At 39.4% G+C, this 26,608-nt stretch overlaps 1 protein-coding gene across 1 annotated transcript in view; it reads left to right on the top strand.

Moving 5' to 3' along the window:
- The first annotated feature begins 5,194 nt into the window (after nt 1-5,194).
- The window catches only part of URH1 (uridine-ribohydrolase 1), a 202,846-nt gene continuing 181,432 nt past the window's right edge, over nt 5,195-26,608 (top strand). Inside the window, exon 1 of the mRNA XM_089384502.1 lies at nt 5,195-5,871. Coding sequence (XP_089240628.1) covers nt 5,766-5,871 — 106 coding nt within the window. The 5' untranslated portion in view covers nt 5,195-5,765. The remainder of the gene's footprint in view (nt 5,872-26,608) is intronic.

Genomic DNA, 26,608 nt, shown 5'->3' with positions numbered 1-26,608 from the left:
TATTTTAAAAAGAAAATCTTTAAGATTTGTTTCCATTTCGTCTTATATTAAGATTATCTTAAAGCAAAAAGCTTTGAGATTCCTTTTAATTTACTTTGTATAGAATGGTCACTTTCATAAAACATGGAAACCAAAATCAAAGAAGAATAACATGAAGTTTGAGATTCCATGATTATGTCATTATTAATGGGAATATGGAGATGCTTTTTAATTTTTATTAACAATATTTTTGTTAAATAAATATATTTAATTTAAAAGTTTGAATTAAAAAATATTTAAAAATTGTTTACTAGGTATAAATTTGATAATTCCCATCATTTCCCTGCTCAAAAGATGGGTGTTCTTAACACCCTCGCTACTCGGGCCCTTAGGATTTCTGATAATGAGAGTTTTGATAAGGAGAGATCCCATCTCCTTAATGTCTTTGTAGAGAATGGCTATAGTAGGCGCCTAGGTCAGAAGGCTTTCCTTAAAGCCTCTAAAAATGCGTTAATTAAAAAAGAACATAAGGACCGCCGACTAGGTGTCCATCTTCCCTATGTCCAAGGAACCACGGACAAGATTGCTTGGATCCTTAGGAGGTATGATATTCCCTCAACCTTTAGGCCCCTCAAAACCATTTGTAAATCCCTCCGATCGGTGAAATATCCCGTTGACCCGAAGGACATGAAGGGTGTCTACTTGATCCCTTGTTCTTGTGGGACCCCATATATCGGGGAAACAGGGCACTCCATCCATCAGAGGATTAGCGAACATGCAGCTGACCTAAGACATGGGAGAACCAAGTCTTCCGCGTTAGCAGAGCATGTGGAAAAGACCAAGCATCAGGTTTGTATAGAGGAGGCCAAGGTTATTGCCAAAGTTGCTCATTTCCATCATCGTAAATTCAAGGAAGCTATTGAGATTGAAAGAAGGCCTAACAATCTCAATAGAGATGACGGCTGGAAGATCAATAGTTGTTGGATCCTTGCCCTTTCTTCCTAGTCTTTCTTCCCCCCCCCCCCGCCCCCTCCCCCTTTTTTATCCTTTCGAGCTTTCGTTGTTCCCCCTGGAGCCCTGTCTTTTCCTTCCTTCTAGGATTTATCGTTCTTGCTCTCTGGTCTTCTAATGGTCTTTTTCCTGTCCTTCTCCTTCTTTTTATTTTGTGTCGCTCATTTTTTTTTTTTAATTTGTATTATTATCATTATTTTTTTTTATTTTTATGTTATTTATTTTATTTTATTTTATTCTAATATATTTATTTATGTATTATTTTTATCTATTTATTTATTTATTCATTTTATTTATTTATTTATTATTATTATTATTTTTTTCTCAGTAAAATTAAACTATTTCTATTGAGTAAAATATAGTACAATCATGAGAGACAAGAAACCGACAGACCGGAAATGATGAAACTATCAACCTCGGTCCCAGAGAAGGAGTGAACCAATCACGGAGCTACAACAAAAAACTTGAGAGCAAAAACTGACTTTTACCCCACAGGGGCAGAAACCTCAACACGGTGTTTTTTCCCTTTCTTTTTATTGACTTTTATCCAGCCATCCTGGGGAGTATGAGCTAAAACAACTTGAAGACTGGAATTCTCCATCAGGGGGATCTCCTTATCTGATTCAGAAGAGGAGGTCTCATGGACGCGTTTCTGGGAGATTGTTGTGACAGTGGTGTGCGCAGGAGTATCTGTGGACGGATCCATCGTCTGAGGCGCTTGGTCCGGTTCTGAATCGCTCTCCTCATCTTCCGAGCTTGAGGAATCAGAGCTCACTGCTGGCGGCGGAGAACAAGGGGTCCAACGCTTGGGTTTGGTCTTTGCAAAGTTGCCCTTTTTCGATTTTGCAGTCAGCGATGGGCAGGAATTCTGCAGGTGCCCTGTTAGGTGACAGTGGCGGCAGCGGAAGGCAGTGTTTTCGTAATCCAGGTTCTGGGTCCAGACAGAGTCATTGATCTTGAGATTGATTTGCTCTGGCAGTCCCTTGCTTAGATCTAGCTCCACACATATTCTAGCATATGTGTAGAGACCTTGAAGTTCCCGCTTGAAATCTCCCATTAAAAAGCTGCCCAAGGTGTTGCCTATGCTCCTATAGACTGCTGTATGCCACAGGTGAGCTGGAAAGTTTGGAAGTCTGATCCAGACAGGGGCTTTGGTGATGACTGCAGAAGCTGGGTCAAAATTTGAGAACCATGGAGTTAAGAAGAGTCTTGCTGTACCCATGAACCAAGGACCTTCTTCTAAGGCCTTTTCATAGTGCTTAGGACTGTCGAACAGAACTATAAAATATCCTTTTGAGCAGAAGCAAACCTTGCAATGGTGAGTCCAGTTGTCATTGATCCAGTCATAAAGGTCCTTAGAGCGAGGCCAAAGCCCATTGAATCTGCAAATGATGGCCCTTTCAGCAAATTTTTGAATGTCCTCTGCAAGGTCAGGGTGGGAGATCTCAACAGAGGGAACCTCCTCTAACTTGTCAACCAGAAAAGGCTTGGGTTTGGGAGGTTCAGGGGAAATGGGAATCTCAGAGTGTACTGCAGCTTTGTAGGAGTAGGGAGGAGTAGAAGAAGATTGACCTGCAGCGCCACCTCTCAAACGAAGGGAAAACACTAAAGAGCTATTATTTTTTATGCTATAAGAAGAGAGGGGAAGAGGATCATCAAGTTGTTTACCTTGAAATATAAGTCTCTGTAGGGCACAGGGGATCTCGAATCAACGTTCCAGATTTACTTTGAGATTCTGCACTAGATCTGAAGGGTATACCCATTGCAGAATGGTCTTGCTGAGATCTGTGTGATTTGAACCTGAAAGGGGGCAGAGAAATTTTCAAAGACTTTCTGAAGCAACACAGGGCTAGAGGCTTTTAGGTCTCCTATCTCTTGACGCACTGGAGGTGGAGGGGGAGGAAAAGGCTTCTGCCGAAGGTAGCTTTCGCTCCAGCCCAGATCCGCTGCAAAGGATAGGGCTGTAGATCTGTAGAGAGGCCGCTGATCATTTGCGTCGGATCCACCGGTACCGTTGCCCCCTTTGAAGTCCCCACCCTGGTACATGAACCCTGGGATCACGCAGCGGGACGACGAACCCTTGGAGTGCAGAGGCTTGCCTGAGCGGCCGAGGCCATTCGCGCCGGTACACAACGCGCGGAAGTTCATAGCCGTCTTCGGCCCCACATCCGCATAGAGCTCCATCACGATTTCGCCCTCTTCCTCATTGATTTGCCCGAGAAAACCAAATCGATCAGCATAGGAAGGTCGGAATGTGGGCAGGAGATCGACTGGCCGCATAGCCTTCTCGCCATCTCGAGCAGCCCTCCCCTGTTTGACTGATCCTCCTGCGTCGGTATGAACTGCGGCCCGAGAGAGGGAAAGGTCTGATCGAAGCTTTGCCACACTGATCCCTTGCAGCGCAAAACTATTACGGCTCAAAATCCTGGCTTCCTGGCCGGCGGCGGCACCATACTTGCCCTCTGAAACCCTAGCCATTGCGCTCAATTTTTCGGATTTTAGCGGTTCTTATTATTATTATTTATTTATTTATATTTATATTTTATATTTTTTTATTTATATTTTATATTTTTTTATTTTTAACTTTAACCTTTTCCAGCGACGTTATTAATTAATTTTTATTTTATTTATTTATTTTTATGTTTATTTATTTAATTTATTTTTTATTATTTTCTCGTTCCTCTATATATTTATTCTAACTAACTATTATCTCAAATTTCTTCCATATAACTATATCACATTTAAGTTACAAATAACTTATAATTTTTAATTATTAAATGATACCTTTTTAACTAACTATTAACTTAAACACCGATTAAAATATAAATTAAAATAATCAAACATAAATATTTGAACTAAATTATATGAAATAATATATTTAAAAGAATATATATATTTAAAGTTTTTATAAATAAAAAATATATCAAAATTACAATAAATATTAAAATCAAAATTTGTAACGAATATTAAAATCAAATAACAAGAAATTAGAAAGAATATATTTTTATAAATAAAACTATCGAAATAATAATTAAAAAATACATTTCCAAAGTTTATTTTATAGGTATGGTCACCGAATTAACTAACTTTCTTTAAAATTATAAAAATGGTTTGTTGACTTTGATCCCTAAGTCAAAATTAGCTGTTGGTGAAGTTAGCCTTTGGACGCTTTGCGCAAACTATTTAACATGCAAAATTGGATCTGTTTCTTCAACTCGTCCTGAGGATGAACCACACTAGTTGGTTCGTCGACAATGATTTTTTGAATGTGATTTATGCCGTAATTTTCTTTTGATAATAAATCAAATTATACTAAAAATTAATATAACACAAATTCAATATAATCCTCTTATAATTTATATGATACTTCTAAATTTAAATATAATATGACTTAAATATTTCTAAATCAGATTTAATCCTCTTGTAATTTAGATGATACCTCTAAATCTAAATCTAGTATTTTTGATGACTTAAAACAAAAAGCTTTGAGATTCCTTTTAATTTCCTTTTGTATAGAATGGTCACTTTCATACGATATGAGAAACAAAATCAAAGAAGAATAATATGAAGTTGGGAAACAAAATCAAAGAAGAATAATATGAAGTTTGAGATTCCATGATTGTGTAATTATTAATCGGAATATGGAGATTTTTTTTAAATTTTTATTAATAATATTTTTGTTAAATAAATATATTTAATTTAAAATTTTGAATTAAATTTTTTTTTCGAAATATAAATTTGATAAACATAAGCTAATTATGCTAAAAATTAATGTAACATAAATTCAATATAATCTTCTTAAATAATATCTCTAAATTTAAATCTAATAATTTTGATGACTTAAATATTTCTGAATCAGATTTAATCTTATAATTTAGGTGACCCTCTAAATCTAAATCTGGTACTTTTGATGACTTAGATATTTCAAAATCAGATTCTTTGATTACATACTGATCCCCAAATCATAGACCAATAAAATAATTTAAAAAGACATTTCAATAATATTAATTAAAAACATTATTTTAAAATATGATATCAGTGGAAAATATAATACTCGTTTTTCACGTCATAATAATTTAAAAAAACATTTCAATAATATTAATTAAAAACATTATTTTAAAAATATAATATCAGTAGAAAATATAATACCCGTTTTTCACGTCATAAGCTCTTATTAAAAAATATACTGTTAAATACGTCACTCTGCTCTTCAGAGTCCGAGCCGCATCAGCTGGCCCTCTGAAAAAGTGAAAGAGTCCCATGACCTGGAAATCAAACCTACAGCTGAAGAGGAATTTCTTTTTTTTTTTGGGTGGAGTCTTGTGTAGTGTGAATCGTGATATTCATTAATGTAGAATGTCCAGTCCGAAACCATGAAACATAGGACACATTGACCACGTGGCACGAACCAGTTGGATTACCCTCAACGCAACCCACCATGGGATGATCGCATTTTTCAATTTGGAAAGCGTTATATCGGAAGCTAATTGGAAGTGCAACGAGATTCTTTTGTGTCTAAAAAGGGAAGAATCTGTAATTTCGTCATTCTTGTCTCCGATTACTGAGGAGCAATTGAGGAGAGGCATTGGCTCGTTGCTTTGCTTTGCCTCTGTTCTTGGCATTGCTTCATCAGACGGGATCCATTCTGAATCTCGTTTTTTCTTCATTTGGGCGTCTCAGAGATCACTCAGTAACTGAGTTTCAGCTGTTTCTTGTACTGTGAGGCATTGAATTCCTGTAAAACCGGAGGCCATTACAAAAGGAAGTAAGGAAGGATGGTGCTGAGTTCAGATTTAGAAGTAACTGCGGCTTCAGAAAATTGCTCAGTTAGTTTGCCTCTTCAGCGAACAAAACTTATAATAGATACAGATCCTGGGGTTGGTGAGTTTTATTTCCAATCTGTGAAATTCTTCTGAAAAATCATATGCAAGTACTGTTATATTAAGGAATTCTGACGTAGGTTCCTCTTAAAGCTTCTGTTATGTGAGATTGCAGAGAATGTTCAGATTGTTTGTGGATTGATTGCTTTTTCTTTTTCCATGAAATGCCTGTTTTATTTTACTGTTTTTATTGAGCTAGTGATGTCAAATGCAGTTTGATTGAGGTTTTGTCGAAAGAGAATAATTTGATACCCATGTTATTACAAGCCGCGCAGAAATAGGCTTTTGTGTGAGAGTTATTGAAGCACAAGTCTCAGAGAGATGACCGTGGCATTGGGAGAGCAGTTTCCATCCACTAGCGTTGACCCATCTAAACTCGGGTCTTGCATGCACTTCAAGGTTGCCTATCTCGAATTCCAGTAATTAATAGGCTGCATTCATGTGAATCCCAATTGGGCATATCTTGAATTCCAATATTTAATACGTGGGCATTTGTATCCTAGCAATCTGGAGGTGCTTGTCAAATCTGGGTTTGGTGGGTCTGCAATAATATCCATATTCAATTTGCCCAATGTCCCATCTAGATTATGCGCCCATAAAGTGTTGATGGATTCCCCATCTCCACCCAGGCTGTAGGGGACTTCGCTTCTATCAGTGCAATACATACCCTTTATGAATTGGCTTCGTGGAATAACTATGTACCTGTACAAACATGGCAGTATGAGCCCCCCAGATTCTTCTTGTTGATATGGGATATTGGTGTTCAGTGTACACGAATTAGTCTATGCATAAATTTGAAAAACAATGGGTGGTGTCACGGTATATGCTTCTCCAATTGAGCACCTTCTCTGGCCTTTCAGTGGCTATCTTTAACGCTAAAATTGACAATGGCATCGATCCTGCACATTCATCCCTACTTAACAATAATATTGGCTTTCAATGTTCATCCCTACTAAGTACTGTTGATTGCCAGTCTTGCGAATACTTGCAGTCTGATTGGATTTAGTAGAGGGCTTAGACTCTAGAGTTGTAAAGTGATATTCTGTTCAGAATTTTGCCACAACCTATTTTCTTGTTGCAGCCCCTGTCCATTGTTTTGTGGAGTGCAGGCAGATCTGGGTCTGCTTCTACTGTACCTTGGTAATCTGAAGAGTTTGAGATTCTTGCCATATATTGTAGACATGCTAATTTTTATTGGACCAGGACGTTCATTATTGTGAAAAATTGATGCCTATTTTTTAAGTCGGATACCATGTCAGCCTTGCCCCAATAATTTTTGACATGCTTATGCTACAATTAAAATGTACGAAATCAGTTGAGTAGATCTAATGCATACAATCTTTGTTACGTTCCTGATCAAATACCAGTGGACAAATGCAGCTTATATGCAATTATGTTCAAACTCTATTGGCAGAAACAGCTAAAAAAACTTTATGCTTTCCTAATAAGCAAGAGATATATTCAGGTAAGAACATGGGCAGATAATGTTTCAAATGTATCGAGAAGTCTAAAAAAGAATAAAATAAAATCTGAATTTCAGAATCAAATCAGTAAAATTTGACAACACCAAAAAAGATTACCGAATTATTTGTGGAAAAACCTCAAAACAGAACCTTTATTGATATAGAATGATGTTTCAAAAAGCTGATAATGGAATATAACTTTCCTCAAAAGCTGTGGATGCCAACTTGGGCCCGAAAGTCCTCAACAGCAGTATAGAGTCTAGATGCTGCAATTGGCCACTGAGGCCACAAAGTCTGTCTTTCACAAACTACTTGCGAGTTGCAATAATCATTTCCAAAAGAACATGCTCTATTAATGTACCAAAGTTGTCTTCTCTAAGGCTGTCATACAGCCTTTAATTTGTTCTGAGTCCTATGCTGGTCCTAACTCTGAAGTGGGATTCACTAACACATTTTCCACATTTCTTTTCAGCTGGGAGTAGTGGCATAGTCTTTATATATTGTGGTTTTCTGGATGAAACAAGACTTGCACAGAGATTGCATAAACTGCAATTAGTTAGGATAAGATTCGGAGTAGTGGCATAGTCTTTAAATATTGTGGTTCTCTTGATGAAACAAGGCTTGCACAGAGAGTGCGTAAACTGCAATTAGTTAGGATAAGATTTTATATGCAAACTAGTGAGAATAATATAAACACATCCAAAGCAATTAGTCGGACTAGATATTATTATATTGGATAAAGATTAGGTACGGTTTGGTTATATAAGGATTCGTGTTATATATATGTGATACTGTAAAGGAATGAGATCATTCAGTAACTTTCAAGCTATGTCCTCTTTGCTGTCAGGTGGTATACCCTAATTAGAGTATACCAGGGGTCATTAACATATCTTAGTTCACATATCATAAATTAATCTCAAACATAAACAAAACACAGTAATAGATCTCTGCACTAAGTCGGAACAACAACTGATCGCTGCACTAACTCGAAGAATGCAGGAAACCAATTCAATACATGTCACTTGTACCGTAATTCACATGAAATATTGTGTAAAACCTGAGAACACAAGAAAAAAGAGAGATAAAACACAAGAAAGATCTCTTTGATAATAGAAAATAGAGGGCTATGTTCACTTTCCTCTTCAAGGGGGCAACCTCCAAGAACAATGCTCTAAATACAATCACAATTCTTCACAAAACATTACATAACCTGAAATTGCATAAATATCTATCCATAGAGAATATTAACTACCTATAGGCCCACTTATAATGAGATCCTACTAACCAATTTTGGCTTTATTAACAAATAGGACCCTTTTTATAATGTATGACTATTAACTAACATTTAATGGGCCACATACATTAATAATGTCTCTAAGTAAGGGAGTTAGAGTAGGACCCTAACATGCTGTCCCTCCTTCGAAAGCAGTGTTGTGTTCAAAGCTGAAGGTGAGGAAACTGTTGGAGAGTCACTGCTGGTTCCCATGTGTCATCTTTTGGTTGCATATCTTTCCACTAGATCAATACTTAATAATGCATTGGCGCAATTGGTGCTCTCTAGTATTCAATACTGCTTTTGGATGGAGCCAAATGGAATCTTCTTTGTCAAGTTCTGGTAGGTTGGTCTGCACTTTGCAGCTTGATCCCACAACCTTATTCAAACAAGACACTTGAAAGGTTGGATGTAGCTTGGAGTGGGCTAGAAGAGCCAGTTTATAGGCAACCTAACCAATGCGTTATATGATCTGATAGGGTCCATAGAACTTAGGAGGTAGCTTCCAGGGAACTTTATCTTTGAGCGATGTTTGTTTATAAGGATGTAGGGGAAGGAACACTTGATCCTTTTCAGCAAAAAAACATTTAGATCTATGTTGGTCAACTTGTTGTTTCATTCGATTTTGTTCCATAACCAAGTTTTACTTGAGGATACAGATAATAACTTCTCTAATGTGAAGCATTCTATCCACTACATGAACCTTGGATGTTCCTGGTACATAGGATGCCATGAACAAGGGTTTTTGGTCATAAATTGCTTCATATGGTGTCATTTTTGTAGCTCCACAGTAAATGGTATTGCACCACCATTCAGCAAGGGGAAGGCATTCTTCCCATTACTGCGGCTTTTCAAAAGCGAAGCATCTCAAATACGTTTCCAAGCACTTGTTGACCACTTCTATTTGACCATCAATTTGAGGATGATATGCAATGCTCATATTTAGCTATGTACCTTGAAGTTTAAATAGATCTTGCCAAAATTTGCTGGTGAATGTGGGGCCTTGATTCGAAACAATGGAAGTGGGCGTACGATGTAGCTTAAAGATCTGATCCATGAAGGCCTAGGCAACCAAGGAAGGAGTGAAAGGAGAAACTAGGGCACAGAAATGAGCAAATTTTGAAAGACGATCTACCACCACCATAATCACTATTTTGTTGCCTAGTTTTGGAAGTCCCACAATAAAATCCATTGAAATGTCTATCCAAATTTGTGTTGGGATTGGTAGAGGTTGCAATGCCCCTAGTAACTTTGTTGTCTCTCCCTTGTTTATTTAGCAAGCATCACAAGATGCTACAAAATCCTGGATATCTGTTTTCATGCCTTCCCAGAAGAATGGATGATTAGTTCTTTCATAGGTTTTATGAAAGTCAAAGTAACCTATTGTTGGTGATGAGGGCAGCTCCTCTAAAACTCATTGTTTTAGAGTTAATACTTTTGCCAAAACAACGTGCCCTTTATATTGCAATGTTTCTTGTTTCCATGTATAATTTTTAGGGGGTTTGGGATTTGTTTGGAGTTGTTGGATGAGCTTCCTTAAAGTATTGTTTGCTAGCCATTCCCTACTGGCTACCTCAGTCCATATTGGACTTGGTAATGATAAGGAAAGGAGTGACGCATCCTCTTCAAATTGTCTGGATAAGGAATCAACCACAACATTCTCTTTACCCTTCTTATAAATGATCTCATAATCATATCCCAACATCTTGGTGACCAATTTATGTTGCTTTGGTGAATATAGCCATTGTTCAAGGAACTACTTTAGATTATGATGGTCAATTTCCATATGAGATATGGATGCCAAGTCTCCATTGCATTAAGGATAGCCTTCATTTCCTTCTCATATGTGGATTTTACTAAATTGTGGTCACACTATTGCTTACTAGTGAATACCAATGGGCGTCATTCTTGTATTAGTATTGCTCCTAGACCTCTTCTTGAGGCATCACATTCCAAGAAAAAAGTCTTATTAAAGTGCGGCACTATTAATACTAGAGTAGTGCACATGGCTTCCTTTAAAGTAATGAATGCATGTGTGGATTCTTCACTCTAGATAAAGACATTCTTTCTAAGGAGTGAAGTTAGAGGAGATGCAATTTTGCGATAACTTTTCACAAATTCCCTGTAGTATCTTGTAAGTCCTAAGAATCCCCTCAAGCTCTTTAGTGTTTTGGGACGTGGCCAATCTTGTATAGCCTCCACTTTCTTGGGATCAATTCGTACTCCTTTTCGACTTACAATGTGACCCAAATATTCAAATTCAGGAGCCCCAAAAGAACACTTGGAGCGCTTCACGAATAATTGGTTGTCTCTCAAGAGTTGCAAGCACTTATTAACATGCTCTGTGTGATTCCCATGCTTTACTATAGATCAAGGACCAAAATAAACTTGTGTAAGGAAGGTTTGAAAATCTTGTTTATGAGACTCTGGAAAGTCTATGGAGCATTACAGAGACCAACAGGGATCACTTGAAACTCATAATGAACTTCACTTGTTTTGAAAGCTATCTTTGGGATGCTTACCTCTTTCTTTATGATTTGGTGGTATCCTGAACATAGATCAAGCTTAGTGAAAAACTTTGCTCCATGAAGTTCATCTAGGAGATTGTCAATAACTGGGATGGGAAATTTATCCTTGATTGTCAACTTATTGAGAGCCCTAAAATTAGGACATGTGCGCCAAATGCCTTCCTTCTTTAACACCATGACTACCAGTGATGAGTAAGGGCTTGTACTCGGACATATGACCCCGCCTCCAATAGTTCTTGAATGATCTTTCCTATTTCATTCTTTTGTGCAAAATGGTGTCGATAAGGACATACATTTGGTGCTTTACTTCCTAGAATTAGGGGAATTCTATGGTCATGCTCTCCTTGAGAAGGGAATAAACCCTTTTGCGTCTTAAAGACCTAATGATGTTTGTCAAGGACTAGCTGCAAATATGAATGGATTTTTTGGGTCATATTATCTATGACCTATATGGCATTAAATTGGGAAATAATGCGAGAATGGCCTTTCTTTAATAACTTGTCCATACGACGAGAACCAATTGTTTAGGGGAGCTCGTTTGAATCCCTTGAAGGGTGTGTACATGTCCCTCTTTAGTGAAACTCATATAGATTTCTTTGAAATCCTTTGTGACTGGTCTCAATGTGTGTAGCCATTTTGTCCTCGATACTATATCACAACTACCCATGTCGATGGGAAATAAATGGTTTTTGAGTTGATAGTGTCCCATATGGAGTTTAACATTTTCATATCCACCCCCACATTTTATCATACCTTCGTTGGTGATCATGATTAAAGGTTGTGCATTGGGTGTACAAAACAATGAGTCTCTTTTGCGACTCTCTGTGAATGAAATTGTGAGTACTGAAATTGTGAGTCTCTTTTCCGAACTCAAATTCGAACCCAAACCATGTGACATAGCTTTTAGGTACTTGATGTAGCCCGTGAATTTCAATGCTTGTGGAATTGAAATGCCTGGCAATGCATGTAGGGAGATTAGGGGTTCTTTAGGAAGAAATGATGGTTGAATATCTGCCTAATTCCAAGTGTTGGTTTCGTCAACTTGTAGTGTTGATATCTCTTCAATGGTTACGTCTTCCATTACGGCTTGAGCAGTCATATCAATTAGGAACAATTTCTGTTTTTTACACCTACGACCTATAGCATATTTTCCATTGCAATTGTCGCTGAATCCACGTCTTTGACGATTTTCCATTTCTGTTGGAGACAAGGTTTGTACTGTTAAGGGATGAGGAGTTCTGCTTGGTGAATTACCTTGGGGAAGATACGTGTGAGGAATGAACGTTGTTTTTTTATTTGTACATTAATCACCATTTTGGGTTCTAGATCTCTCTCAATTGCTTCCAACAATGTAGTAGGACATTGCATTTTGACTTCTACTCTAATCTCCTCCTTGACACCACAATTGAAACATTCTTTATACAAGGAATCTGTTAAGTTCTCTATATGGATAGCTAATTGCTCAAAGGCTACTCTAAAGTCAATCACTGCACCAATTTGGTGTAACTTGGTGAGTCGCCCCAAATAATGAGTACCCTCCAAACATGCATAGGCAACTTTAACAAATTGAATTTAGGCAATGTAACTTGAATAGGTTCTTTTTATGCCATTCACACCATTGCCATCATTCTTTATCTAAATATAGGAACCCCCACCCTAAGTTTCATCATGTCATTAGTAATAACCTTGAGGGCGATCTAATGTTTCTTCTAAGTGACTCATCTTAATGGGTTAGAACCATCAAACTTGTTCAAGTCTACTTTAGGAGAATGATGCCATATGTTATTATCCATTGATCTATTACAGTGTAGACCTGCCAAGTATTGTGGGTGGCTAAAATAGACTGAAGTTAGAAGTTTCTTCATGGTGTTGCTCAATTTCCTCTTTAGTCATGTGTTTTTCTCTTTGTATGGTTCCATTGATCTATTGTTGTGTAGACCTGACGAGTATTGTGGGTGGCTTAAATACACTGAAGTTAGAAGTTTCTTCATGGTGTTGCTCAATTTCCTCTTCAATCATGTGTTTTTCTCTTCATATGGTTAGAGCTAACATACTTGACAACTGCTTAATCAATTTTTTTCCAAAATTGTCAAACCTATCATCTAGCTTCTTATTGAACTTCTCTTCCCACCCATTTATGTTGTCCTGACATTGCTTAAGCCAACCTTCCAATTCCAACTTATTTGTAGCATAGTGGGTGTTCATGTTGTCTAGTGAAGTATGAGGATATTTATAGGTATTCTACTTCATGGGTGAGTTCATTGGCAAAAGGTATTTGGTCCTGAGGACAAGGGAGTGTTTTTTTTTTTTTTTTTACAGAAACGGATATGGATTTGTATTAGATAGTGGCCAAAGTGCCTTTCACCAGTTACAATAGATCGGGCATAGCCCTTAAAATTTCTTCCACTAACTGATCATAGGCCCCAAGCTTTGGAGAGCCACGAATTTTACTCAAGACTAGAGAATCTATCTCAGTTATTTTTCCTATTTTAAAAGTACATACAAACTGATTCAGGATAATGCGGTAAAACATAAGATTATTTTATGGTATGGAGTCCCACTCCTCCATTCCGTCTTTCAGGAGCGAGCCAGCTGGAAGAGTCACCGCCCTGTTGGCTTCCAAATCAGCATCTTTGTTGTTCCCCCTCAAAACATGGTGAATGTTTGCAGTCTGGAAAGATTTCACCAGAATTCTGATTCTTGAAATCACTCTTGCCAATCTAATATCTGCAGGTGAAGAATCCTCCAATAGGACTTTGATAATTGACTGAGAATCTCCTATTATATTGACATCTGAAATACTAGAGGCCTTTGCTTGTTTGAGTCCTTGAAGAAGAGCCAAGGCTTCTGCTTGAATGCTGGTGGTTTGTCCTAATCCCCAAGCGAACTTAGTCACAATTCTGCCCTCCTTGTTCTTTATAACTCCTCCTGCCCCAGCCAATCCGGGATTGCCTTTCGTTGCCACATCGAAGAATAGAGTGTATCTGGCTTGCCTGTTGGGCAAATCATATAGTTCATTCTCCTTCCCTCTGAATTGCCACTCTTTTGTATCTTTGTGTTGCCTTGTTTCTCCAGAGAATTGGAGATCCATCGAGGCACCCCAATCTAAGTCTTGCTGTCTTAGATTTGAGTCCGACAGGTGTTCCCCTAGACTTTCCTTCCATAGATTTTTAATTTTGATGACGGCGAAATGCGGATTTAAGCTTTCATCTCTGAAGACTCTTCTATTTCTCTCCAGCCAGATATGCCAGCAGATAAATTTCGGCAAGGAGAGCCATGCTGCTTTGAAACTTTCGTTTTTAGGGAGTGATTCTGGGTAGAAGCTTCGCTAGTTTGCAAACAAGTCAGAGATGGACGTAGGTAAGATGAATTCTGTTTTCCAATGGCTCAAGAGGTTCTGCCAGATCTCTTTTGCGTATTTGCAGTTCAAAATAATGCGCTGGGCATTCTCTTCACTGTCACAGCACAAATGGCAACGAGAGGGACCTTGAAATCCTTTCTTCTTCAATCTGTCTTCTGTTAAGATTCCTTTGTGGCATAATAGCCAGCAGAATGAGTCAACTTTTGGCATGGATTTGTAATTCCAGAGCCCCTTCCACACAACAGGGTCTGGAGGGACGTGGGGACATTCTTGAAGGCTTTTATACCCCTGCGCTACTGTGTACAGACCTGGGGCGGCTCCCCAACCACGGGCGTCCTTCTTTCCAACGCGCAGAGGCGCCTTACCGTTCAGCAGCGTGAGTAAGAGGTCGCGTTCTTGATTCAACTCAGGAGGAACAGGCGGCAGACTCCATCGCAGCCAGTTGTTGCCAGCCCACAGCGAGATGTCCCAAAGAGAAACGCATCCTGCTCTTTCCAGCCACGGTCGTAGCACATGCAGAGAGCTATAGCTCGATAAAGGGGGATGCATCATAATGCTGTCGTCCCATATTCTGATTTCTTTGCCGTTGCCAGGAATCCAATATGCTCTGTCTCTGATTAGAGGAGCTGCTTTGTGCAAGAGTTTGATCAATTGGGATCCTGAGGTGGGCAGTGGGGATTCCAGGCATCTTTTCTGCTTCCCCAAGAAATACTTCCTCCATAGAGCTCTTTGAGCCCATCCTGGTTGAGGACCAATGATTCTCCAGAAAATCTTGGCTCCCATGGCTGTGTTTTGAAGGCTGAGATCTTTGAAATTTAGGCCTCCTTCGCTCTGAGGCTTACAGACTTTCTCCCAGCTTACCAAAGGGATTTTCCTGTCGTTGAGATTGCCGCCTTTCCAGAAGAATTTGCGAATGAAGGCTTCCATTTTCTTGATGATGCCAATGGGAGCAAGGGCTACAGAGAATTGAAAGATGGGGAGACTGCTGAGAACAGATTTGATGAGGACAATTTTGCCGGCAAGGTTAAGCCATGAGAATCCCCATGCTTGAATTTTGGCCTTGAATTTATCCAAAAGAGGGATCCAGTCTCTGCTGTAAGCTAGTTTTCGAAAGATAGGAAGGCCCAAATAGGTAAAAGAGGTCCAACTGAGGGAGGCAGAAAAGCCAAGGATTCTGGTGATGGCCGAAAGAGTGGAGGCAGAGATATTCCAACAAAAAACTTTGCATTTACCTTTGTTCAAACAGCTGCCTGTAGCTTCGCTGTAATCGTCCAGAACCTCCTTGAACTTTAAGGCTGTTCTGACAGTGGCAGCCCCTAACAACAGGGTGTCATCAGCAAACAAGGTGTGATTTACATTTTTTACCCTTCTGGCTATGTTGAGCCCCAGGATCTCTTGATCAACCAATTTCTGGTCAAGATAGAAACTCAGGACAGAAACATGGAGGACGAAGAGAAGCGGGGATAGGGGGCAACCTTGCCTAAGCCCTCTGGAAGCTTTGAAAAAGCCAGCTGCTCTCCCGTTCACCAAGGGAGCGATCCAGGGGCCGACAACACAAGCCCGGATCCAATTGATAAAGCCCGTGCCAAAGCCAAATTTATGCAAGACTTCCCAAAGAAAGCTAAGTCTGACCCGATCGAAGGCATTTGCCAAGTCTAGTTTAATTACCATACCTTTCTCTTTGCGAAGTTGGCTCGAATGAATCGCCTCTTGCACTAGAATGAAATTGTCAGTAAGCTGTCTCCCCTGAACAAACCCACCTTGATTTTCCGGAATGATGGCTGGGAGGATGCCTTTAAGCCTATTTGCAATCACCTTTGTGATTATTTTATAGCCAATGTTGCAAAGAGAAATAGGGCGGAACCGATTGAAATCTTTAGCGCCCTTTTCTTTGGGTATGAGGGCAAGAAAGGCAGAGTTAGTGCTGCCCCCTATTTTCTGACAATTTTGAGATTTCAAGACCATTTTGTAGAGATCTTTCTCCACAATCTGCCAACAGACTTGAAGGAATCTTGCAGTGAAGCCGTCCGGGCCTGGGGCTTTGTCAGGCTCCATGTCAGAGAGAGCATCTTTTATTTCTTTTATAGAGATCTTAGCTTCTAGGTGCTGATTCATTAGAGGGGAGATCATAGAAGGAACCGCTTCCAGAAATTTAGAGTTTGGGTCAGTCACTCCCTCTTCTCTGTACAGATTTTTAAAGTGATTGAATGCTGCTCTCTTTATGCTCCCAAAGTCTTTGTGAGTCAAGTTTCCTTCTTTGATTTCTGCAATAGAATTGTAGCTCTTTCTAGCTTGAGCTTGTTTATGAAAGAAGGCGGAATTTCTATCTCCCGCTTTAAGCCATAAGCTCCTAGACTTTTGTCTCCAGTGCTCTTCCTCCGAAAGGCAGGCTTTGTGGAAGGTTTGCTGTAGCTCGGCTTCCTTATCTAACACTTCTTTAGTAATTTCTGCATCCTCACTTTGAGCATGATGCTGAGCAAGTCTGTCCTGGGCCTGCTTTCTCTCATTAGTAGGGGAGGGGAGAGTTTTGGCCCATGATTTAAGAACTGTTTTCAGTCTTCTAAGCTTTTCTTCCCAAATGAAGAAGGGAGAACCCTTCACTGGCAATTTCCAACTGTCCTGAACCATATTCAGGAACTCAGGATCCTTGACCCACAGAGGGTTGAATCTGAAAGGTATGGGGCCAAGATCCTTGTGAGCCAACATTTCAAGCATAATAGGCTTATGATCAGAAACACTGCAAGGGAGAATATGCAATCTGGTTTCTAATCCCAACAAAAGAAAATAACTCTGCACCAAACATCTATCAAGTCTAGCAGCAATATGACTGGGGCCTATTCTTTTATTGGACCAGGTGTACTTACCATTTTCTGTGGGAATATCGAGTAGATCCCAGTCCTGCATGATATCCTCCACCCACTCCCTTGCTGGGTCCCTTACGATTGTGCCTCCTCGCTTTTCCTCCATGCGCAGAGTGAGATTTAGATCGCCCGCAATAATGATGTTTTCCAGGTTCTCAGACTCCAACAGATGTCTGATGGAGTCCCAACACTCCCTTTTCTCCCCTAAATTTACTGGTACGTAGACATTAAAAAGGCAGAATGTCTCCCTCGAATCCACTGATTGTAGCTTCAGGAACAGCCAGTGGGTATTTTGGATCTCAGAGACCAACCTATACTTGAGAGGATTCCAAAGAGAGCCCAGCCCCCCAGAAGCTCCCCGTGCTGAAACTGCTTGGGCTCTACTTCCCTTCCAGACTTTTTTACTGGTTTGGAGAAACTCATTGTCCTCCATTTTGGTCTCCTGGATCAGAAGAATATCTGGGACTTCTCTTTTAATAAGGCTTCTCGTTGCTTCTTCTTTCGCTTTACTCCCCATTCCTCTGCAGTTCCAGGAGACAATCTTCATCATTTAGGATTATGGTGATGGGCTCCCTTGGAGCCTTGATGCTGATTTCTTGCCATCTTCGGCTTTTTAGCTAGCAACCTCTCCAGGGTTGGTTGGCTGCCCTGTAACTTGTCCTTGTATGTTTCTTGCTCTCTTTTCTCACGATCTGTTTTATGCCCTCTTATGGATCTCCTTACAGAGGTTTGGGTGTCACCTATTTCTCCTTCCTCCTCCGAGTCTTGGTCCTCTTCCTCAACTTCGATAGGGGTTCCTTTTGAGCTTTCTGCAACACTTGCATCCTTGGAAGAAATAGGCGGATTACCTTTTTCTGGAGACACTGCTTTTTGGGCCACGACTTCATGTGTGTCCTCTAGCTGTGAGCTAAGAGGATCGAACTTGTTTTTTGGAGCAGGCTTGGTTTGGATCTGCTGGGCAGAGGCCTGGTGAGAACCTTTACTATTGGTGCCTCCCGATTTCTGTGACTTGAAAGAAGTCTTGGATCGTTTGACTTGGTTCCAGCCGTCATCCTTCCCTTGCACAACTTCATTGTTGGTCGGGCAGCTTCTGGTGAAGTGGCCATAAACATGGCATTTCCGGCATTTGAAAGGCAGCTGTTCATAGTCCAGCTTCTGCACATGCGTCCAGCTTCCAACATTGATTTTGATGGCCTCTGGCAGCCCCACTTCCAGATCTACTTCTACGCAGATCCTGGCACAATCATATTGATCCTTGTTATTCGCTCGATCTATGAATTTCCCCAGGGCATTTCCAATGTGCATCAAAGAATCCCAATTCCAGCAATGAACTGGGAGATTTGGAAGCCTAACCCACACCGGGACTGCTTTGGGGACATCTACTGCTGGATCGAAGTCCGGAGTCCATTTATTCAGGTACAAACCCTGAGGGCCCATGAAGTAGGGGCCGTTTCAAAATATCAGATCTTTATCATCCTTTGAGGTGAATTCGAAGAGGAAGAATCCTCTCCCTAGAAAGTATGAGGTAACATTTTCTTTAATCAACGGCGCCTAGTTTCTGTTGACCCAGCTTTCGGTGGTTTTGGGGGATGGCCATAGTCCAGTGAACTGGCCAATGAGAGCTCGCTCGGACAAGGACAATGCCACCTGAATCGGGGTTTCAGGAGGGAGGGAGATCTCAGGTATATCGTCCAATTTTTTAACGAATTTCGCAGCTTCAAAGTTCTTCTTCTTTGGGAGCCCTGCCAAAAGCCTGTTGAAAGCCTCAGCTAATGAGATCGGCGGGGGAGAAGATGGAAGAGACGGCTGTGGAGTGCCCAGCACCTCCATGGGCGCAAAACCTAGGGAACGGGCCTGTCAGCAAGCAGGAGCAGCTCGATCCTCCATGAACAAGGCCAACCGCAGGATGTAAAGGAGCCCCAGGCGGACACGCCCGCGAGGTCAGGGCGGGCACGCTCGCGAGGTCAGGGCGGGCACGCTCGCGGTCTGCACAGTGCGCGAGATGCGGGTCTCGGGGGATTGCAGGGCGGGAGCCGAGGCGCGCTCGCAACAGCTTAGCTCAAAAAAAAGGACAAGGGAGTGTTAAGTGCTATATCTCTTTGATATACTTATGGGCTCCAACAATAGCACTGGGCCCAATATCTTAAGGCATCAACTAAGGAGGCTCAATTGTGCCCTTGGCCATACTACTCGCTAGTTACTAGAGAGTGGTCTCTTAGAGTGTTGTTCTCAGTGGACTATAACAACAAGACGATCGATTAGTTTATCTAGAGTTGGTTTCAGGTATACCTAGGGGACTTCTTATATGCCCAAAGGTATGTGGAAGTGATGTTTCGTATAAAGGTAGTGTTTGATGTGGTACTATTCAAAGAGGTACTACGAACAAGGGTTACTAGGGTTTCCAACAAGTGAAACCATGTCTAGTTCCTACATGTATTCTTCCCCAATCACAATTCTACTTATTGAATAACAGATCAATGTATAATTTAAATCAATGTTACATTTATCGTTATCAATAATTTATCGTTGGGGTCCAAAAATTTAATTATATATCGGGGAAATTATTAGAATTCAGTGTTGCGGGGGAGCGCCCCCCCCCCCCGATCCCGCTCCCAATCCACGCTCCGAGCAAGAGCGACTCGGGAGCGGGTTGGGAGCGCGCTCCAGAAATCGCTCCCTTTTCGCTCCCGAAAAGGGAGCGATTTCGGGAGCACGCTCCCTAATTTTTTTTTCGCTCCCTGCCTTTTCGGGAGCGTTTTGCCTTTTTTGCCATTTTTTTCGTAGTAATGTTCGAAATGCAATTTTTTTTTAAAGAAACAAATAAATTTTGAGTGGGATGATCAAGTCTAGGCCCTAGTATTCATATGCTATTCATGGTAATGTTAAATTCTTAATGTAAAATACTTAAATTTTTAACATTACCATGAAATGACTCAGGATGTTTGAGAGTGGTTTCAGCCTCATTGGATTTCGTATGGAGAAAGTAGAATTTTAGATTTCATTCAAAATCCAGCAGACTTATCAGTTTTTCAGGATTTCAGGATTGGGGGATTGCAATGTTTCCATTGAATTTTGTCATGTATTAGGGTATGGAACTCGTATTTAATCAAGAGCACCAATCCCTCTATGTACCTTGATGTTAGTGACATTGGTTGTCGAACTCCTCTATCCTGACCCTCCTAAAAATGTATGCATCACTCAAACAAAATCTTGACTTGACATGTTATGCTTTTTCTATCTTATGTTAATGCTTAGAGGGTGATATTAATGACAAAGATCCTGATTTTCCAACAAGACTAAAAAATTAGACATTTCTCGTGGTGGCAAGAGGCCCAAGCCTAAGAAATAGATAATAGATTTACTTCTCTTTTCTAGTTTCTAATAGCTTTTATAACTATTGACTCTTTCATATTTATTATGATATTTTTTTAAACAATATATGACAATTTAAGTTTGAAGTTGGCAATTATAACTCATTAGTAATGAATTATGAATATGATGCTTCATGAAAGTTGAAAGTTGTTTCATTTCATTTCATGTTAGATATTATTTGTTGTAATGGTTACACTTAGCTTACAAGTACAACTTTGGTGATCAATGATGATAAATGTTATATATTGAATTTTGAAAGCTTGAAACTTTAAGATTGATAAATCATGAGACTCAATATGTTGTCTGTTACCATGTTACTAACTTGTGGACGTGGTTGATGAAGATTTTAACTTCTAGATGATTGTTGTTATATGGTTCAATCTATGTTTTTTTATGTTTTTTATATCTAATTGATTATTCTACATGTTTTTGTTGACATATGTATCAAAATATAAAAAATATAAAAAATATATATATATTATATAAAAAACACTACGGGATTTGCTCCCAAACCGGGAGCATCTGAAAATGTCGCTCCCGCTCCCGTTTTCGCTCCCACTCCCCGCTTTTGCTCCCGCTCCCAAGTAACACTGTCAGAGTTTATCGAAAATTATTGGGAAACTTTAAAAAAAAAAAAATTTTTTTTTTTTTTTCAAATTTTTAAACTTCTAAAGCAACATCAACATCAAACAAACACATTGTCACATAAATATGAAGATAAAACTACTATATAAAATGTATAAGATGTCAAGTGGTACATCAAACATCGATACTGAAATATGATATCTGTCCAGACTCTTCTGAGTCACAAGTATTAATAAGATCAAAGAAAATTGCATCAAACAAAAGGTGTATCTCATGAGATGATCATCATGAGGCATCTTGATACTACAAGCCTACAAGGATAATCATGATGCACTAAAATATCAAGTTTCAATAATTCCATCTACCCCTTTTATGGGCAAAGGTCACCGGTGTCATTCTTCCTCTAGAAGCAGTAGGTGGATGTGTTGAGCTTGAGCTTGAAGTGGAAGGTGAAACTCTCGGGGAAAATGTGGAAGATGAAGTAAGATGTCTTCCGCCTCTTCCCCTAGATGGTAGTCCCTGTGGAGGTGGCCGTGGTAGCAGTGGTTGTGGCTTTGGAACACTATCAAATTCAATATCCTTTACTCTAAATTTGTCTATCCTACAAGTGGAGCATCCTCCTCCTCCTCCAGCTCCTCCTCCTCATCCTCTTGCTCCAACCACTCAGGTGCCTCCTCCATGATAGGATTCTTGGTCTCCACCCTCCATGGACTTGCGGTGTCAAGTGCCTCCAATGAAATGGCATCTGTATCAGGTACTTTGTTTATCTTCCCGACCCATAACCTAAGATTGTGGTAGACATATACCATGTCATTGAGGCGATGGACATCTAACTTGCATGAGGGGCATTTTGTGATTAATCATTAGAGAAATCAGGATTCAGGATGATGTCCCACATATGCCATAAATTAAATTAATGAACTTATAAAAAAAATTGAATTTAAATTTGAAAATTTCTAAGTTTCTAACCTATTGCGCTAGTTGGAGTGTATCTTTTCAAAGACGCTCCAATTGCGCTTACACCTTGAAGAGTTGCAGTTTTGACTAGCACTTGAATGGCAAGTTTTTGCAGCTCTGGGACTCTTCTACCATAGTTTGCCCATCAAACATCTACAATAAATAAATGCAAAGGATTCAAATTTCCAAGGAAAGACAATGACTTATATTTCAATTTTCCATTAAGTAACAAATGTCAAAATTTCAAATAGAATCATAGATAGTCATAGAAAGGAAACACATTGAAATTTGAAAGTGAAAATTGAAATAAATTTTACTTGTAGCTTACCTGGCATCCTAACGGTCCTGTCTTGGATAGCCATATCATATCCAAATGTCACGAAACTCAACTTATATACCTCAAGTTGTTTGGAAATCTCATTGCATTCAACAAAAGTCAACACCATCCTCTCAATACATTGCTAAAATCCATCCATAGCATCAAATCTAAATCCACATGCATAAGAGAATGCAAGGTTGAGGTAGAGCCCCGCTACATGAATCGAACGATGGAGAGTGTTGTTCCATCGCTCATTAATAATGCCCCTATCTCATCTCATCTAGTGAATCCCTCTTCCTCCTTGTCCTCATAGGATTGATGGATAACTTCCTTGGCCCTATCCATGGCCTCATACAAGTAGCCCATTGCGGGCTTCTCACCATCAACCAAGTGAAGAACTTTTACTGAAGGTTCATTGATAGCACACAACTCCTCCACTCCCATCCAAAAACTTCGGTTGTGTCCCACAAGTTGGGCTATGGCTTGCCCATCTACTTTAGTGCTATAGACACAATCATTCCACTCATTTGAGAGAAACATCCTCTGCAATTCCAACCTCGAATTGTAGAGAGATTGAAGAGAAATGAAGCTAGCTGCAAAACGTGTAATAGCAGGACGAACCAACTCCTTGCCCCCTGTGAACTGTCTTATGAGTGTTAGAACAAATGTATGATTGTAAATATATTTTGTAACACTCCTAGTCGACTCAACAATTTCCTTGATCCAAGGAATTTTTCCTGTGTCCTCTAACATCAAATCAATGTAATGGGTGGCACAAGGAGTCTAATATAAGCTTCGATACCTCTCCATGAGCAACTTGCCAACAACAACATAGTTAGCAACATTGTTTGTAATGACTTGGACAACATATTGTGGACCTATCTCCTGAATGAAGTTATCCGGTAACTCACATAATAACTGTGCATATTTAACATATGTAGATACATCATTAGATTTGATAAACATTGTCCCCCTGGGACAATTAACCAAGAAATTTAGAATGGACCTGCCCTATGCATTTGTCCAACCATTTGACATAATGATGCATCTTGTGATCTCCCATGATTCTTTCAACTCAACCAATCTCCTTGTGCAATCAACCTTTTCCCCTTGAAGGAGATGCCCTCTCAAGTCATTATAAGAAGGGCCCTTGTAGCCCGAACCAACAATGGCAACAACTTCAAACATGGAATGGTAGAATGGGTTGTTCTTGGCAATGTTGAATGGTATGTCACTCCATAGAAAGCATTTCGCCACAATTTTGTCAGCCTCTTCCTTCTCCTTCGATTTCACCATTGATTGAATAGAAGGTTCCCCCTAGGCATAGATATTGGCACAAAGAAAGGTGAGGACGTTGAGGGGCTAGGCATTGCAGAATGTGAGCCTGAGGATTGGCTTTCCCCCACTCCTGAGAAGCTTGTGGATCTATTTGCAAGCTCAAGCCTTGCTTCTTCCTTTTGATCTCTCTTCTTATGCATTTGAAAAATGGATTGGTTTGCAATATGGATAATTTCTGGGCAAAGCTCCACTTCATTCCCTGGTATTCTAGCAAGGTGGTATTTCAAACAACTGATTCCACCAAACATTTCCATACCACATAACTTGCAATTCAACCTCATTCTATTATGACCCTCATAGGGTAGACCATACTCCCACATTGGATCCAATGGCTTTGGAATTTTGATTCTTGAAATGTGTAGACTCTAGAGTCTAGAGCACTGATTCAATTTGTAAACCTATGGGACAAAAAAAGGAGGGGAACTTAGAATTAGAAATTCTGAAATAGAATACAAATCCACAAAATTGAAAAAACATGAAAAATGCTCCAATTAAAATACCCTAGCTACATAAGTATTAAATCATCCATTCAAAGAGAAAAAAAGAGGTATATCTAATGAACATTGCATACCCTATACTAGATCTTGAAAAACAAAGAAAAGGAAGGAATTTTTTTTTACATATCTAGAAATATGGAAATGGTATATTGGAGTAGATAAACACTCCACAAATACTCAACTAATGGCAAATAAAATTATAAAATTCCCCTTGTTTGCTAGTTGAAAAATAGTCACAAGGTCGCTTTTCCTCTCAGAGCTCAATCTCAGCAAGAGAAAAACCCAAATGACCAAAAAAAAATTGGACATGAATGCTTTAAATCGAATTTACGCACAATAGGGCGACAATTTATGTTGTCTAACAATAATTACGGAAATTATCGCGATAATCTCATTTTGGGCAATTTATCATGATAAATACTGGCGATAATATTGGCGAGTGGATTTTCGGCAATAATGTGACCATAATTCCGATATTATTGCGATATGTGCAACACTGGTAAAAAGCCCTAATTACAAGTTGACTTGGAGTGTTCCAGAAGAGAGGTTACAAGCTAACCTCATAGCTAAAAAACATTACAAAAGATGCCAAAATGGCCACATGTGCGAGAAATTGCCTCATTCACTATGACGCTAGGTTGCACGAAACGGGGAAACGGGTACGAGTTTCTGAAACGAGAAGCGATACAAAACGCGACATCCCCAAATTTTGGAAACGGGGAAACGCGAATATATATATATATATTGAAAATATTTAAATATATATATATATATATATATATATATATATATATATGTGCAATCATAAAGCATAAATGATACATTATAATTTATTACACTTAAACATTAAGATTTACTTTACATCACATTTACTCATGAATGATCACATAATGAAAATAAAAATATCGGAATATCCAAAAGCAACCTTTATTATATATTCAAATCTCAAAATCAGCCTTTATTTATATTAATATATGAGGCTGCAAGTACAATAAAGACTATAAGGCTGCAAGAGAGAGATCCAAATCAGGATTTTCTGCATCCACATCCCATTCTTTAGAAGGACCACTGTTGGATTGGGAGTCTTCTCCTACATAGTCGAACGACCTTAGTGCTCTTGATTAAATACAAGTTTCATACCCTAGTACCCTACATGATCTTGATTATTGGGAGTTTCCCCTGCATAGAGGGCTTGGTTCTCTTGATTAAATACAAGTTCCATACCCTAGTACCCTACATGATCTTGATTATTGGGAGTTTCCCCTGCATAGAGGGCTTGGTTCTCTTGATTAAATACAAGTTCCATACCCTAGTACATGATAAAATCCAATGGAAACATTGCAATCCCCCCAATCCTGAAATCCTGAAAAACAGATAAGTCTGCTGGATTTTGAGTGAGATCTAAAATTCTACTTTCTCCATATGAAATCCAATGAGGGCGAAACCACTCTCAAACATTCTGAGTCATTTCATGATAATGTTAAAAATTTAAGTAAAAGGATGAAAATGAAAAATAAAGGAGAATATCACTTTTACTTTAAGAATTTAACATTACCATGAATTGCATATGCCTCAAACTTCCTGATGAATTGCATATCAACACTAGGGCAAAAATTCACTTTTATAACTTTAGACACGCATCTAGAAGCAACTAGAAGTCACTAACATACCCTAAAAATAAATTTAAAAAAAAAAAAAAAAAACACAAGTTAATGAGGAAACGTGGGTCGTACGGCCGTGAAATGCGTTTCCGGCCGTACTGGCCACGTTAAACGGAAACGTGGCAGTACGACCGGAAACGCGTTTCACGGCCGTACCAAACGCGTTTCCGCGTTTCGTACCAGTTTCCGTACGGAAACGGACCTCTGTATCACATTTCCTACAACATAGCTATGATGTCATCTTCCAAATGAGCTCTAGATGCCACAAATAAGTGCCAAATGGGCTAATGAGTGCTCCATACTCTAAAGAGTAGTTCCATGTCCATGGGAATGCCTCCAAAATGCCTCCAAATCAAGACATCATCACCATGGTGCCCAATGTCATCCTCTAAAGGGAGAGAGGAGTGATGTCGCACTCTTCTATTCAATTGTTGGGACCAAATAGTGATGTGCACGCCCTCCCTTGTCATCTCAAGGATAACCTTCATCATTCGGGCTCCAGAACAAGTAACACCCATCAAAC

Source organism: Pinus tabuliformis, chromosome Q (assembly GCF_031772625.1).
Source record: "Pinus tabuliformis cultivar Carrire ecotype Pingquan chromosome Q, CPIR1, whole genome shotgun sequence".
In the NCBI taxonomy this organism is placed as follows: Eukaryota; Viridiplantae; Streptophyta; class Pinopsida; order Pinales; family Pinaceae; genus Pinus; species Pinus tabuliformis.
Note: the sequence above shows the minus strand (reverse complement) of the source record. Positions and strands in the feature narration are given on the sequence as shown.